The 17,239-nt window shown below is 37.1% G+C and overlaps 2 protein-coding genes across 5 annotated transcripts; one reads left to right on the top strand and one right to left on the bottom strand.

Annotated features, from left to right (window-relative positions):
• Window positions 1–2,150: 2,150 nt before the first annotated feature.
• On the bottom strand, window positions 2,151–3,263 carry LOC131315958 (calmodulin-like protein 3). Its single transcript, XM_058345211.1, has one exon. The coding sequence runs from the start codon at window positions 3,107–3,109 to the stop codon at window positions 2,459–2,461; it is 651 nt and encodes a 216-aa protein (XP_058201194.1). The 5' UTR covers window positions 3,110–3,263; the 3' UTR covers window positions 2,151–2,458.
• Window positions 3,264–7,129: 3,866 nt separating this feature from the next.
• Window positions 7,130–11,983, top strand: LOC131315960 (transcription initiation factor TFIID subunit 7-like). 4 transcript variants are annotated; one of them, XM_058345215.1, is made up of 6 exons: window positions 7,130–7,263; window positions 8,956–9,127; window positions 9,770–9,900; window positions 9,981–10,100; window positions 10,922–10,993; window positions 11,520–11,983. In XM_058345215.1, the coding sequence occupies exons 2-6, from the start codon at window positions 9,013–9,015 to the stop codon at window positions 11,667–11,669; spliced, it is 588 nt and encodes a 195-aa protein (XP_058201198.1). In that variant the 5' UTR covers window positions 7,130–7,263; window positions 8,956–9,012; the 3' UTR covers window positions 11,670–11,983. The 4 variants fall into 4 exon arrangements, with proteins under 4 accessions (XP_058201198.1, XP_058201195.1, XP_058201197.1 ...); XM_058345212.1 differs by having other exon boundaries at window positions 9,767–9,900; XM_058345214.1 differs by having other exon boundaries at window positions 7,186–7,263; window positions 9,011–9,127; window positions 9,767–9,900.
• Window positions 11,984–17,239: the final 5,256 nt, after the last annotated feature.

Below are 17,239 nucleotides of genomic sequence, written 5' to 3'. Positions count from 1 at the left end.
CGTCTTTTTCTTTACTATCCATCATCTTACATGTAATCTAAGAATTCTCTCCGCGAGATCCTTTCCTCCCACATCCACTAACTACAATCGTCTCATGGGTCCACCCTTCCTCCTGCTTGTCCTGCACCAGGGTCCTAAGTGAGCGCATCTAAGTTATGTACCGAGTATGTTCTCACTTAAGACCATAACAAGAGGATTGAGTCATCCCATGACGTATCGTACATTAGGATCGGACATCCACTACCCCACGCTAACTATAACCGTCTCATGGGACCCATTCTCTTTCTCCAAGAGAAACTTTCCATGACGTATCATACATTAACGTCTCACTAACTATAACCGTCTCATGGGACCCATTCTCTTCCTCGAAGAGAAACTTCCCATGACGTATCATACATTAGCGACTCACTAACTATAACCGTCTCATGGGACCCATTCTCTTCCTCGAAGAGAAACTTCCCATGACGTATCATACGTTAGTGTCACAACACCGGGCCCCTCAGGTAACCCATTTCAACACAGGGCCCCATAGGTTACCCTTGCCATCACCATGGCTCAAATCACAATCCACACAATCACACTTCCAACACTTTACCATTTTCCATTTACTTATCATCGTCTACATGATTCACTACTCGTAACCACCCCGGGAACCTATTTGTTCAATCTACAATCACAACAAAATACCACACAGTTCAACATTTCAACTAAAAGTACTAACATGCTAACAACACATAACCATGCAATAAAATTTATCCTACCATAGAATTAATCATGTGAGTAACAAAATAATATTCAGTTAAATAATTAATTACTACACTTAAAATTAAGTCTATTTCTCTCAGTTAGAAATTTTATAAAACATTTTTATTATTTAAATATTTTCTTTAACTCTCATATTATTTATAGATTTTACAAGCTAATTTTTTTATTGAAAAATACTTATTGCTAAATTTAGCATTTACTAACTATATTAAATATTAATATGAGATTTTTATAACAACAAAATTATGCGAGGCTATTTTAGTCAATATTTATTAGAGTTAAAGATTAACTAATATATAATCTAAAACATTTGTTGTTTACAATCTAAATAAATTTTTACTTATAAAATATTCTTGTTAATGTTTCATAAATATTTATTTACCCCAATAATTTATTAGACACGTAAACGTCCACTCAAATACAAATTAACAATGCAACATCAATAATAATTTCACAATCAAACACTTGTTAAACGATCATAAATTTTCACAGGAGATAACACTAATCATTCCAGCACAACCAGACTAAATTTTAATATAAATAGAACTAAAAATAAATTAACAATTTAACAGCAGATCATCGTCTTCAATAAACTTTAAATCTAAGTAACTCCATTAAAATGCAGATAAAGGTTTTGGGTTTTCGGAAAACTACCTCAAACGCGATTCTAAGTTCGGATAAGTGTTGTACGGTGTCCGTAGATCACCATGGTGGTTTTGAAATCTCGAGGCAGCGTCCGACGGCACTCCAACAGGGCCCGCAGCAACGGTGTGCCAACGAAACTCACGGTATGCACACACCTATGGCCACAACTCTCTCTCTCTCTCTAGACTCAATAATAGAATTGGGAGTAAAATAATATACTGGTGTTCAATTTTCGGATTATGTGGGTATGTATAATGAGAGAGAATAAGGTAGTGAGAATGTGAGATGATAAGTGTAGAAGTGGTGGAATGAGGAAAGAGAGTGATACTGATAATGATAAAAAGATGGGGGACAAGTGCCACATTTGGGGGGAGTTTTCAATTCTAATGTATGTGGACGCATGTATGTACATGGTGAGAATGTATCTGGACGCTTTTATGTATAGGATGAGAGATAGAGAAGTGAAGAGTTAGTTTGAATAGAGTTCTACTTAGGGTTTAGATAGGAAAGATAAGAGATAAATATGAATCACTGATTCGTATATCTAAAGTTTAAATACATATCTTATACAATAGTGTAAATAATATCAATTGTACACATAATAATATATTTTAATTATTCAATTTAATTAATTATTGAATTAAAAATTTAACAATATAAATTTGTATTAAAAAAAATTGGGTCAAAAATCCGGATCGTTACACAAATGTTGAAATTAGAACAAAAAATATACCACAACAGAGGAAATGTAACTAATGCATGTCCATTGACAAATGATGAAGGTTGACCTTATTTTGATCACCAAAAAGTGACCTTTCCATTGACAATACTTACAAACCAAAAAAAAACTACCAACAATTCTACGGACACATAAACCAATCGAATCACGCTATTCATCACGCAATCGATAGCTTGAATTCGACACTTCTATATGACCATCGTGATCATCTGCCGTCCATGCACTTCTGTGATCGATTTCTACATCCGAAGAATTTCCTCACGAACCTAAAACCCACCTTGGAAAAAAAATGGATTCATTTTTTTTTTTTCAACTCAAAGCAGCAAAACCACCACCTCTCATCATCTGCTTAAACTCGTTGAAATCAACCGTACCATCACCATCCACGTCCACTTTCAGAATCATCCTCTTGCAATCCTCCACAGTCCTCCCCTGCTTCAACCCCAAAGAAGCCAGAACAGATCTCAACTCCTCCACCGTTATAAACCCATCTCCGTTTTGATCAAACACGTTGAAAGCCTCCCTCATATCTTCGTCTTCGTCTCTCTCCTCCATTATGGACTGGTACAGAGCTCCGAACTCGTCAATGTCCACGCACCCGTCTCCGTTAACGTCGATCTTCTCAATCATTAGACTCAGCTCTGGGTCCAGGATGAATATCCCCATGTTCTCCAGCGAGTCGTTGAGTTCCATCTTCGTGATTCGCCCGTCGCCCTTCTTGTCGAACATCTGGAATACCCGTCGGAGCTCGGCCGTGTCCATCTTCCGGAGGATACGGGCCGGCGGCGGCGGTGGTGGAGGAGAGGTGGCGTTGGTGGGTGGCGTTTGTTGTTGTTGCTGTTGTTGTTGTGGGTACCAAGAGGATGGGAGATAAGTTCTGAGCTTTTTGGGGACCAAAAATAGGAGGGCTGTGTTTAGGAGGTGGTAAACAAGGAAAATCCTCAAGAAAATGGTTGGCATTGTGGAAATTGGGATTTGGGTATTGAGAGGTTTGTGTGGTTTGTGTTTGTTGAGAGAAAATTGGAGGCAATGGTGGGAGTTAAATAAGGGAGAGTCTAGAGAGAGAGAGAGAGAGTGAGTGGGGGTAGGAGTGAGAGAGTGAGGGGTACTGTTGGATCTAGTAATATCAATGGAGTATAATGTAAATAATGGCAGTTGGGATCTGACGAGTTTTACGCGTATTTAGATGGAGAGGTGACGAGTATTATAATGAGGGGGTGGGTTTTCAGAAAACGCGTTGTGATTAATTTGCTGGTTGAGTCTGATCAGAATTTAAAATTCAGTTTGGAAGAGAGAGAGAGAGAGAGACGTTGGGACTAAAAACGCGCCTAAGTGGAAAGGCCGGCGGGACGGGAGGGAGGGGGGACAGCAGCATGCTGCTGTGCTCCATTTTGGGGCCCACCCCGGTCTCGCTCCGATGATCGAAATCATTCACTTTGTAGAACTCGTCGAGTATGACAACTATGAAAAAAATCAGCTTAATTGGATATCATTAAGTGCCTGATCGGAACATTTTTATCTTGAAAAGAATGAATCCGAAACACTGGATCAAATCCACTGTAACCCATGGACTGAGAGTTATATAGGCTCCGATCAGGTACTTAATGATATCCAATTAAGCTGATTTTTTTCAAAGTCGTTTTACTCGACAAGCTCTACAAAGTGAACGATTCCAATTATCGGAGCGAGACCGAGGTGAACCCCAAAATCGAGACAGCAGCACGCTGGGGACAGCAGCCCCCGTGTCCGGCGGGATGGCGACACGTGGCCTACTGGTGTGGTTTATGGTTTTTTATTTTTTTGGACGGCTCTGGTGGTTAAGGAAGTAGATCCTCTCTAGTGCAAGTGGAGCAAACAATCGAAATTTGGACCGTCCAATATTGCAACCAATGGCTTGGATTTTTTTTTTGAGGATTACTGACTAGGGAGAGGTAGAGTGAACCCTTTAAACACACACACACAAACCCAAACTCCCGATGGCTTAGATTTGCTCAAAGACTTTTCACGTGAAGAATGACTTGGATCGGAGGAAACAGTTCTAATCTGGACCGCACATTGAAAAAATTAGTTGTTCATCATGACGCAAAGAGTCTCTGAGGGAATCTGAACCATTATTTTTTCTAATGGATGATTCAGATTAGGACTGTTTTCTTTGGTCTAAAACTTGGATTAGGGAGGAATCCAATCACGATGTGTTCTAAAACTTGATTTTTCTGGACGGCCCATAGTAGGCGTAAATCGGCAGATCAAACTCTTCACCTATTAGACCTTAATGAGTTCATCACTCAAGGAAAGAGTTCGTGTTGATATCCGAGTATCGTTTCAAAGTTCAAACGTTTCAGAACACATCTATGTTGGAAAAATTGAAAAAAAAAGATTTGAAACATTGAATCAAGACCTATTTTTCGCAACATGGATGTGTTTCGAAAAATATATCAAACCATATTTGATCAACACAAGAATAACACTACGCACAAATTGATCCTAGATTAGGCCGTACTATTTTCGAATAATCATGTAGAGTTAGCCAATTTATTTTCACTATTATATAGTTTACAGGTCATAAAACACTGACATTTGTACCGATCGACTACTAAAGAGACACTCAAAACCCAACGTCTCCCAATGTCCAGATCATACGAAAAACACTGATATTTGTACCGACAAGCTACAATTGACTTTTAAGCTACTGATTGCTCTCAAGAGCAGGGACAACTTCTTCTGATTATCAGGTTTTATAATTTTCCCAGAAAATCTGCTTGCACAGCAAAGGCTGCACAGCAGCCGTGCACAGACCCGTTTTGCGTCCGTCTCGGGTCTCACAAAGATGATCGAAGCCGCTCATTTTGTTCAAAATACTTTGTTTATTGTCCCTGTAAAAAATCACCTCAATCCGATATCGAGAAGAGTGTTTACGAATCATCTAATTTTGCTTTAAAATTTAGCCTAATTTTTGAAGCAAAGTTAGATGATTCGTAAACACCCTTCCCGATATCGAATTGAGGTGATTTTTTACAGAGACCATAATCGAAGTATTTTGAACAAAATGAGCGGCTCCGATCATCTTTGCGAGACCCGAGACGGACGCAAAACGGGTCTGTGCACGGCTGCTGTGCAGCTTTTGCTGTGCAAGTAGCAGCTTTGTTTCTAATTTTCCACTGGCTATGCTATGCTGGCAGGAAACACCTGTCTCCCTCTGTCACTGATGAGTTGGTTTCGATCTCACACGCTTAGAAGATACTACGGACAAAGGATAATCAAATTAATCCTACTCGGCTCGTTAGAAAAATATTCGATCAGAATCGACTTGTTATATAAACAAATTAAGCTTGAAAATCTTTGGAAATTTGTTAAACTTTTATTATACTACAAGTTATTACTTAGCTTGATAAGTTTAAAATATTTAAAAAAATTTAAGCAGTTTGAGATCGACTGGATGAAATCTAGTTTGGAAAGCACTCGCTTTTATAAACAAATTTGAATACAATCACTCATCAGAAGTATAAAGTTTGAATCGATTTGCCATGCAAGCAAATTGAGCTTGAATGCTTTTCGAAACTCGTTAAAGTTTTAATTTGTATACAAGCTGTTACTCAGCTTGATAAGTTTAAGAAAATTTAAGCAGCTTGAGATCAACTAGATGAAAACTCGTTTAGGAAATACTCGCTTTATAAACAAGTTTGAATATTATCACTTTTCAAAAAAAAAAATATAGTGCTTGAAGGAGGATATGTTTTATTTGTTTACTTTTTGCAATGTAAGTCATCATTAGTTTTTTTTTTTCCACCCTATGTATAGATGGATTTTAATGTTGATAATAATGAAGAGGAGCTTGAGTAATGTGCTAGTAAACTCTTTTGGAGAATAAAAAATAGTGTTTTGGACCAATAGCCACCATATAATTTCTCTCTGCTTTTTTTTTGAAATGCAAACATTTTCAAAACAAGCCTAACAATTTTGATAGAGTATGTTGTTTTTTTTGTGTTAGAAGCTTTCGATGATTTACAGAATTTTTTCGATGGTTTTTTTAAAAGAGTCTCTTTCGTAGGGTGTTATGTCTTGCTATAGAAGGATATGGGTGGATTTGTAAATTGCTTTGGAGGCAATATAGTCAATCAAAAATCAAAATTTTTTTGGGATCAAATTAACTGAGGTGATTGTAAAGAGTAGTCGGGATTAGAGATAATTTTTTGGGTTCAAATAAAATCACTCATCTATAAATTGCACTAGGGGTAATATGGACAACTAAACCATTAATCCATGTCAAGCGGTACTCAAAACAAACGTAGGACACAAGGGATTGACCTTGTCCGTTGTTGAATCCCATGCACAAACAAACACGTGATATGAGAGACTAAACTTTGAAATAGTCCCCTCACTAATAATTCTTTGGCCACAAATCTAATCCCTTCTATCAAACAGGGTCTTAAGGGGGGAAAAAAAGAGAGGAGGAAAATGAGAGAAATGGGAGGAAAAATTTATTATTTACCAAATTTAAAATTTTTATTTTCTTCTTTCCAACCAAACATTTCTTTTTTTTTTCTTTTCCTTACAGAGCCTTAATGAACTTCAAATTGTTGGTTTATGTGACAATCAAATTTTGAATAGCTTTTAACGAACGAGCGTGAGTTCAAATTCGAATAGTTTGATTCGTTTAGCCACCGTAACCCGAAGACTTATCTTCGGTCGCCTTATCCCATTCGTGGTCGTACTTCCCGGATCTAGCAATCACTCAAAACTTTTCGCCTGATTGTTCCAGATTTAGTCAACGATATCGATATACGTACTCTTTCAGTTTCATAATGTTTGTTCGGTCTTTCGTAATGTTTATTCAATTTGCAAAATGAGAACGTAAAACTAGTAGTATAATTTTTGTAAGAAAAATTTAAATTTTTTTCTAACAATTCACTAAATATCGATGAATTTTTTTAATTTATAAATTAAAAAGATTTTGAATTTTTAAAAAAAAAATACATTATTTTTTAATCCTCTTTAAATTCTCGTTTTGCGACCGAAACAAAATTTTGGGACAGAGTGGTTTTTTCCCCCCTTTCTGATAGAGTACGGTTTGTTCATCTGTTCTCTGCGATTCCTCAGTTGCAGTTTCAATTCAGGTACTCTCCCCCGTATTTCGAATCTCTACAAAGATATCTCGTTCTGCATATGTATGGCCACATGTAACGATTCGTCGTTTAATTCCTGTGGAGGAAGTTAATTGCCATCATCTGTACGCAATTGCATGTGTGGATTTGTTCTTATGTTGGCGTAACTGTTGTTTCCTGGTCGTAATCCTAATTAATCTGGGTGGATAAGTTTTGCATCTTACCTGTTTGTGGAAATGCTTAAGGAGAGTTCAATTCGAAAAACTTTGAAGCCCTTGTGTACACAGTTTTTCACACGAAACCTGAACATTCTAGTGAAAGCTAAGATCCCACTCAAGTAGAAATGAACTTTTTTTTTTGATAACTCAGAGTGCCCAGGCAGCTGATATGCACATCGACTAATCCCTCGGGCCAATCACACCATCTGCTAGCGGGAGCCCAAGGAAAGTCAGGGCAGAGACTCCGTATAGAATGGCCCCACGAAAATTGGTTGCACAGTTTCTAACATGAGATCTAAGAGGGAGAAATAGCCTTTAAGTCCCTGACTTGACCACCAGTAGAAATCACTATTTTATAGGGATAAGAACCTTTTTATGGTATCGAGCGGGTCAAAATTAAATTCGCTTGGAACGGAATGAATCAGCTCCGAACACGGCGAAATGGGGTGGGAATGGCTTCAGTTGGGCTGGGCTGCTAGTACTATGGTTTACCTACACCCAAAGAACACAGTGAGAACCACCCGGCTGACTGAAGTTGGCCAAAGGACACTTCGCCGAGCGTGTCAGTGAGCAAGGGAAATGAGTACAAACTTGCAAAGTAACAGTAAGTTAATGTGATGAGTTGAGCATGCCTTTCTCTAATGGGAATGTGGTTTGTTAGTGTGGGCCTGTGGCTAGCATATAAATGTTAGGACCTTTAGGCCAGGCTCCCTTCTCTACTTGCAGAAGCTTCCACATGTGGTTCAATCATAGCATATTTGCTCTATATGAGGGCATAGATTTGTAATAGGAGTGCTTTCTCTCCATGTGATCCCCAGAGCCCAAGGATATGTAGCACGGACATGGATACAGTAGCACGGACATGGATACAGACACGGACATGGGACACGACAATTCTAAAAAAATAGGGATACGGACATGGCGGGGAACACACCACGTGTATAAATCAATAAAAAATAAATAAATATAATTTTTTTATGAATCATTGTATATGAATAATTTCACAAATTGTACAATTTTCTTTCAAATGCATAATTACAGTTTAACCCAAATGTTTTGAATAATTCCATAGTAACCCCCAAAAATAAAAATATTAAACTTTGAATCCCAACCGTGTCCCCCACATGTCCCCTATAAAAAAATAATAAACTTATTGGACACGCCACGTAGCATGTCCAATACGTGTCCCCACCGTGTCCAATATGTGGACACGGTGCAATGCTTCATATACCTTCGAGTCTTCAACCCATGTATGGATGGGTGAGTTGGATATCCATGGACATCCTGGCACTATGTGGCCCAGGTTGGCCCCACGTCGTGTCGAGCTGGCCAGTGGAAGTCTCTTTGTTTCTTGATTCATCCCAACTGTTCACTGCTCCTTGATCTGCACTAGTTGATAGCTCTACATTTCCTTCCCAACCATTAGGGATGAGATGGATACCCTTGGCCGCAAAATGATGTATTAGAGCCCTTGTTTTTGCTGCAGTTATTGGTTGACAAATTTTGGACCACTGAAGGAATTTTAGCAGTACACTCTACAGGCATGGAGGAGCAATTCGTACTCAGAGTTCCACCTTCCGTTGCTGAGCGGATAGAAAGCCTTCTGAATGAGAATGGCTCTTCTGATGATGATAAGTCACTGGATTTGTCTTTCTCTGGTAAGATTATGTCTGTTGTGTTTGTTTAAGTTCAGATGCTCTTAATGGTATCTTCAAGGGAAAAGTTATTTATTTTGTCTCTCTGATTTTTCTTCTTTGTAGATCTGATGAATTTTGTTGTATGGTGAAACAATTAAACATACAAAATTTGGTTCTCTGAAGCCTTAACGGTCAAATATTTGTGTTCATCTTTCAATAATATCCTCTTTGCAAATCAGTGGATGTTGGTATGGACCCTTGGAGGTACCAGTGTATAATTGAAAGGCTATCCAAATAATTTGGGTACAACTTCAGACTGTTAGCTTGCATATATCCAATAATTTGGTCTGTTTACAATCATAAGAAATTGCTTTCCCACTGTGACACAATCATCAATGGTTATCGTTCATCTTTTGTCCCGTATTGACTACTTACTAACTCTTATTAAGTACTTATTGACTACTTGGAGGCCTTCTGTGATTTGTTTTTCCATGGTTATTCAATTGTTCATTTTGTACTTTCAAGAAGGTGAGAGAAAGTAAGCACTTAATAATGCCTTCCTAAAACTGGTGTTTCGTAGGCGCGTGTTGGGATCCTTTTTTTCCTCTTAAATACCATTGGTTGCTAAACCTGAGAACTATGAATTTTCATCTGTTTCAGAAGATGGGAGGAATGGCACATTTGTCATAGGCAATGATCGATTCCCTGCATCTCTCTTGGATCTTCCTTGCATTGTGGAGTCATACAAAACTTATGATGATAGCGTGCTGATCAAAACTGCAGACATTGGCCAAGTATACTGCCTTTTGACCTTTATTATTTCCTTCCAGTTCCTCTTTTTGATGCAGTTATATGAATACTTGTTGGGTGACAGATGATTATGGTGAGAGAACATGGTGATCCCAGACCAGATGCAGTGGAGTATAGACATGGCCTCACCTCTCCAATGAGGGATGCTCGAAGGCGAAGATTTCGTCGTGAGCCTGATCTAAATGTAATACTGCCCCTATTACTGTCGTAGTTTCTCTTATTTAATGTGTTCCTTTTTTTATCTGATGTAAATTAATCAATGAAGATCTGTGTAGCGTGGACATTTTGTCCAATGTCACATACAGGTGTCGTAGGACACTCTCCGGACACGTGTCCGACACCTAAATCTGAAGTTTCCCTTTAGTTTTCCACATTTTTCGTTTGGACTCTCCCGGGACACTAAAAAAAATGCTCTCGCACTCTTGGGACACTAGCAAAACAATTAAATATTTTGTAAATATTTTTTAAACGTGTCCAATTTTTTAAAATTTGCTTGTCATAGTGTCGGTGTCGTGTCACGTGTTTGTGTCGGTGCTACATAGATGAAGATAGTGGGTAAGGAGATCCATCCATGGCAAACCCAACCGGTTTCATTTGACTGCAAAAAATGATGAAAGAAAAAAAGCAGAAAGGTGAAATGCTTTTGTGGTCCATATTTTGTCTATGTTCATTGGATTTACAACTCATGTACTCCAATTTTTTGCACTCTGCACTTTTTTGTCCTGTTCTTGTGAATTTACGCATATCTTTAGGTGTGTGAGAATGAAATTGAAAGGGTAATATATACGTTCATATAAACAATGACAAAGAAACCCGAAAATAGACACGTATTTCAGACAAGTTAAAATATGTGGATTTGACCACCTTTTCACATAAACATGACGGTACCATCTATGCTCTGTATATAATCCTTTTGCATTGTATATGGGGACGCATATTTTCTTCTACTTGTTCTTCTATTTGTTTCATATGGATGGTTGATTGTGTTTTTGTTGCACTTTGCAGCCTGAGCTTGTACAGCGTGTTGAGCGAGATCTGCTGAACATCATGGCTGGTGGAACAGCTGAGAATATGGATATCCTTGTATCGTTTTTACTTCGTTTGCCAATTGACACGAAAAAATGGACACTTTTGCTAATTTTTTCCACACTAGTGGAAATAAGGGTCATATAGCATCTCCATCAGGCTCCCTAAATAGAGTGTTTCAACTTAAATAGCCACCAAATGGAACATTGTACCACTCCAATGAGCTGGCTATCCAGTAAGGCGTCAAATCATTTAGAATGGAGCCTTTTCATCGATAAACATAGCCAACCATTGAAAGCTACCAAATGCAGAAAGTACTATATGTTCCATGTTACTCTTTCTCCTCCGTTTATTGGAAGTTCAAATTCCGAGAAAGTTGTATATCGAAATGGCTAATAAAGAGTAGTGTTGGAACTCAATACATAAAAGTGGCGAGGTAATGCAAGAATCGTATTTCTTTTCCGTACATTGGGTAGGCAAAATGCCTAGTGTCGTTGGAGGTGCTCTTACACTTACCGTTCAGGGAATGTCTACAGTATTTTTATATGCGCTAATCCTTGACGCACGTGGTTTACATGTTGAAGTCGATGGTGATGAGAATGCTCGTAGTAAAAGCAAGAAAGCTGCACCTCTTGCTCCTCCACCAAAACCTGATGTTCCGGCTGCCAGAGCAAATGCTGTCGAGCCTGACGGAAGTGATTCTGACGAGTCTGATGATTCAGTATAAGTCTGATATTTTCCTTAAGTTCATGTAAATCAGGTGAAAGATGCAAATCCGTGTTCAATTAGGGGGCCATGATTAGGTGCCATGGATGTGAACTGTGTTAAAATACTTCGGCACCGCTGAAAGCCTAAGGTGGAAATGTATAGTACACACTCCCGTCATTTGGAGGATTTGTGGTGTTTAATACGAATGATTACGTAGTTACAAAGTCTTGTGCCCTATGAAAACATTGAGCCGTAAAAGTTGTGGTTATGTTTGAAACCTTGTGTATCTATTGATACGAGATTATGTTACTTTAAATGCAAATGAATTAATTGACTTATACATCGACCAGTGTCTGTGAAGCCTATACACTTACACGAGTGTATATGCATTTGTAAGTGTAAAATGGGTGTGTAAGTAGAATGATCGAATGCGAAGGACTTGCCGTGTATTTGCGAAATGAGGTACAAAGTGTCTCTGTTTCGGCGCAGTGTACTGTAATCGACATGGTGAGAAGTGAGAACAATCGGCTCAAAAGTGAACTATCTTTTTGTACACCTAAATTATTTAAAAGTCAGAGCTTGGATGAGAGAACTAGAAATGGAGAAATTATCAACTTTCGTAAAGTTGATGGTCAGCAAATAACTTGACTAACTTTTGTCAATGTCATTTGGTCGTTTTTTCAGAATTTTTGTTAAATTCCTGTCAAATTTATTAAATTAATCATTCGTCGGGAATCGAAAAAAATAAAAAATTGAATTGGCAGCTGTCTAGAAATTCAGTCAGCTAAAAGGGTTCTTAAACAGGGTATTTTCTCTGAGAATTTGGCTTCTTTGTAGTTTAGAGCATTTCATGCAATTTCGACCATTTAAAAGTATTTTCAAATGAGTCAAATACGAAAAATACCAATAAGAGTTCCGATAGATTTTTCTAATAAATCCGTACTTTTAATTGCCAAGTCCTTTTTGAATATCGCAACGAACTCACCTCTCTTCTCTCTCTACTAGACCTCAACTTTTGGTGGTTTGGGAATGCTCACTCTCCTCTCTCTCTCTACTAGACCTCTATTTTTGGGTGGTTAAGTTCCCCTTACTCTGGAGATTTTCTTGATTACTATAATCTTGTTTGATTTCTAAGGTACCCAATGCCAGTTCGGACAGGTTGCCCCAAATTCAAGTCAAAGTAATCACATTTAGGATTCTGTTCTTTGTTCTTCTGTTCCACCAAAATCAAAAAAAGGATTTCCAGGATTGTGTTCCAAATGCTGTCTACAAAACATCTGAATCAATCAGATTTCAAGGGTTATGTTACATGTGAAGAACTAATACTAAATAAGAAGAAAACAGAATCTCCCTTTTCTAGATATATATATACACAGGAATAGTCACCAAATAACCTGCTCTTAATAAAATAAAGGGCAAATTTCACTGACCTCCCCTGAGGTTTCTGACACGAACAGAAACCTCCCCTGAGGTTTCTGAAATGACACTGCCCTCCCCTCCTTTACCCGACAATACCAAGGGACCCTCCTGCCGTTACCTTTCCGTTAGAAAATGGATGGAAAAGGTGATGTTGTACTATACTTTTTACAATACCTATACTACTCTCATCAGACTCTTTACCCCTCTCATTTATAAAATATAAAATACAAACATCTCTACACTTTGTGCTCATTTCACTTTGAGATTTTGTCCTTATTTAAAAGGATTCATATTTGTTAATTTCTGTCAAACTCTTGTGAATTATTGGTTCGTCTTGATAAGAGGAATTGAAAAAAGTAAAAAATTAAGACTTTTACCAAATATTTTGAGAAATTCAATATTTTGGGTAAAAGTAATAAATTTATACTCTTTTGATTCCTCTCGTTGAGACAAACCAATAATCCATAAAAATTTAACGCAAAACTAGCAAATACGAAAAAAATTCAAATATGAACAAAAACCAAAAAGCCTAAAAAACCTGTTACCCAAATTATGCAACCTAGAGGGGGGGTGAATAGGATTGCTAGTAATAATTACCAATAAAAATTTATCTCTAACAATATATGCAAACAATAAGTATGCAATCAAAATAGAGAGATAGAGAGATAGAACCCGTTTATAGTGGTTCGGTCCGGATTTGTCCACGGTCCGGCCCTACTCCACTTCTCCTCAAGCAATTACTTGAAGGTTAGACTAATCTTTAAAAGATTACAACTTGTAAGTCTTGCGGGTGCTTACAAGAACCGAATGCCTCTAGCTTTCCCGAGGAGCTAGCACAACCGCAAGAATTTTCTCCGAAAACTTCTCAAAAACAATAACACCCAAATTCCAACCCGAATTTGGTCTTCTAAGCTTTCAAGTGTTTGACTCAAACACTCACTTAGGAAATACAAGTATGTGAAGAAGGTATGAAAATTATCGCTCACGACTTGTACAAATTTTCTCTCAAGAATAATATGAAAGTGGAAGAACAATGAGAATTTTTGGCTTTGATCTTTTGAGAATTTGCTCTTGCAATAATATGGAATGTTGTAGCTTGTGTATGTACTCATTAATGAGTTCTTGATGCCTTATATAGCCATCCATATGCTTCCTAGCCGTTGGAACTAGCCGTTGGAAACTAGCCGTTGGAAACTAGCCGTTGGAACTAGCCGTTGGGAACTAGCCGTTGGAACTAGCCGTTGGAACTAGCCGTTGGAAACTAGCCGTTGGAACTAGCCGTTGGCAGAGTGGTCATCCGGGTGGTCGTCCGGTGGTTTCCGGTTGTCATGGCTTTCTGTTCAGACAGCCGGCTTGTCAGCCGGTTGGTCAACCTGTGGCTCACAATTTCATCTAAATAAATCCGTTAAAGCATGTATTGAGCTCAATAAAGTCTTTGTAAATATAAATCATGAATCCAAGAGACTTTATGCTATATTTCAAGGTCACGAAAATATTTAATTCGGGAATCGACTTTTCGATAATTTTGTATTTGCCGAATAAAAATATCATTGAATTAATCATCAAAATAATTAATAGAGATGCATATAAATTTTCACAAATTATAATGCATACATTTTTCAACAAAACCCCACAAACAAGCCCGCACGAAAAAAAATTTGTGGGTTTGTTTGTGGGATTTTTAGGCTTTTTAGTTTTTGTTCATATTCAATTTTTTCATGTAGGCTTGTTTGTGGGATTTTTAGGCTTTTTGATTTTTGTTCATATTTGAATTTTTTTCGTATTTGCTAGTTTTGCGTTAAATTTTTATGGATTATTGGTTTGTCTCAACGAGAAGAATCAAAAGAGTATAAATTTATTACTTTTACCCAAAATATTGAATTTCTCAAAATATTTGGTAAAAGACTTAATTTTTTACTTTTTTCAATTCCTCTTATCAAGACGAACCAATAATTCACAAGAGTTTGACAGAAAATTAACAAATATGAATCCTTTTAAATAAGGACAAAATCTCAAAGTGAAATGAGCACAAAGTGTAGAGATGTTTGTATTTTATATTTTATAAATGAGAGGGGTAAAGAGTCTGATGAGAGTAGTATTGGTATTGTAAAAAGTATAGTACAACATCACCTTTTCCATCCATTTTCTAACGGAAAGGTAACGGCAGGGGGGTCCTTTGGTATTGTCGGGTAAAGGAGGGGAGGACAGTGTCATTTCAGAAACCTTAGGGGAGGTTTCTGTTCGTGTCAGAAACCTCAGGGGAGGTCAGTGAAATTTGCCCTAAAATAAAAACCAGCAAACCATCATGGATTCATGGTAGTTTGAAGCAACTTTTTCCCCCTTGCGTCTTTCGAGGTTTTGAAAAAAATGGATTGGTCCATGGGCGGAGGAGGTACGTAGGGGCTCCGGTTCTCTAACCCTTCAAGTTTTAAAATTTTTATTTTATATATATTTGATTTTAAATATTATTAATAATTATTCATATATAGTTACTTATAATTTTAATAATTTTGCTTCGATTTAATAAAAATTTAATTATTTTACATTCTCATTTCTCATTTTCTTTTATAAATAAAAAATAAGCACGTGACAGTTGAAATAGCCTAAAGAATCAATTCAATGTATAAATGTAATGAACTGAAAAGCAAAAATCTTATGATATAATAATTATACGTTTCGATAAAAAATATGTCTGTTAAGCCGGTCCCCCGTAACAAAATCCTAACTTTACCACTGGATGGGTTGAAATGGAATTTTTATTTTTTTTCAAGTATCACATGTAAGATTTTCTGTTGCCTTTTGTTTTCATTTTTGCTATGGCTTTATACTTGAAATTTTTTTTTAAAAGAATTTGTAGCAGGGTGTTTAAATATACTCATACGAAATCTTGTATATTAGGATCGAGTAGTATGAATTGCTATAAAAAGAGTGTCAAAATCAATTCCACTAAAAAGAGAGAGATGAAGATGGGCAATTAGGTGTAAATTAATAGCACTCCCCTGTGCTTGACCATAAGAACTCTGGAACTGCACCAATCCCCATTTCCCTAAGGTTTTTATTTTTAAGTATTGATTTTGATTTTTCGTTTTACGAGACAGATCATTCTCTCACATATATCACATTTAATTTAAAAAATAAGTACTTATTTCAGTTAATAAAACACATCCAATTGCTCAATGGGCAATATTTAATTTGACACCGTAAGGTCCAGAACTCTTTATTTGCATCTTTAATTTGTTAAATCACATGGAAAATACTGTAGTTCATTTTTGTCTGCTCTTAGTAGAAGATTGTGTGGGGGCTTCTAGTCCTGGGAAAAGGTGAACCACTTGGATCTCAACGACTAATTAATACTTTAATCATCTCTACCAATATTATTGATAGTATCATAAAGAAGCAAAAGACCCTAAACAATGACCTAAAAAACCCTCTTTATGGACATTAGGGGGAATTAAAGCATTGTATAATCAGAGCAGGACAAGAACTAGAATTAATACTCCAGTAGATGTGAAGGCATAGCCATAGGCCTCCTTTGATAATTGGGAGACTCGTCACATGTTTTGGCCTTGGAAATAAGAGCCCCCTGACCAAAAAGAGGAGCAGCTACTGTCAACTGTCTAGTGTCTACTCTACTAAGATAAGAAAGTGGAGTAGGAAAAGCCTTCAGTTCAGAAAAAATGAAAAACCCTTTTCTGCATAGGAGTTGTTCTATTTTTTTTTTCTTTTTTAATATTGGATGTCTGGATCAGCTTGTGTATATCTTAACTAATTCTGGGATCATAAAGTTAACAACTAGGCTAATCCTCCAATAACCCCAAAGTTTAATTAGACTGTTTAGCTTCCGTGAAATGCGAACGTACGACCTTATGGAAGGCAAACAGTTACTACTTATTTTCTCATAGCCACTTAAACAAACACTTACTTGGTGAAAGTGAAATTTTCCACAAAAAAAGAAGAAGAAGGCTTTCTATGGTTCTTGGTTCCCAGGTGACTACTACTTATTATTCAATCCTGGAATTTTAATTAATTCGAAGCTTATTTTTGACAACTTCTCCGGATGAATAAAGTTTTTGTCTGGTAATAATCGAATTTAATTCTTGAAAATAGCCATCTCAAGAAAGATTGTGATCGAGACAAATTAAAAATTAACTCTTACAGTAATTTACAATT

This window comes from Rhododendron vialii, chromosome 2a (genome assembly GCF_030253575.1).
Source record: "Rhododendron vialii isolate Sample 1 chromosome 2a, ASM3025357v1".
NCBI lineage: Eukaryota > Viridiplantae > Streptophyta > Magnoliopsida > Ericales > Ericaceae > Rhododendron > Rhododendron vialii.
The sequence above is the reverse complement of the archived record's forward strand: the minus strand, read 5'-3'. Positions and strand labels throughout refer to the sequence as shown.

What these genes read in the sequence shown, in the direction of transcription:
- LOC131315958 (XM_058345211.1), bottom strand. Translation starts at nt 3,109, where the DNA reads ATGCCAACCATTTTCTTGAGGATTTTCCTTGTTTACCACCTCCTAAAC.
- LOC131315960 (XM_058345212.1), top strand. Translation starts at nt 9,013, where the DNA reads ATGGAGGAGCAATTCGTACTCAGAGTTCCACCTTCCGTTGCTGAGCGG. An exon ending in ACTGGATTTGTCTTTCTCTG is followed by an intron (nt 9,128 to 9,766) that starts GTAAGATTATGT and finishes CATCTGTTTCAG; the next exon opens with AAGATGGGAGGAATGGCACA. An exon ending in GTCGTGAGCCTGATCTAAAT is followed by an intron (nt 10,101 to 10,921) that starts GTAATACTGCCC and finishes TGCACTTTGCAG; the next exon opens with CCTGAGCTTGTACAGCGTGT.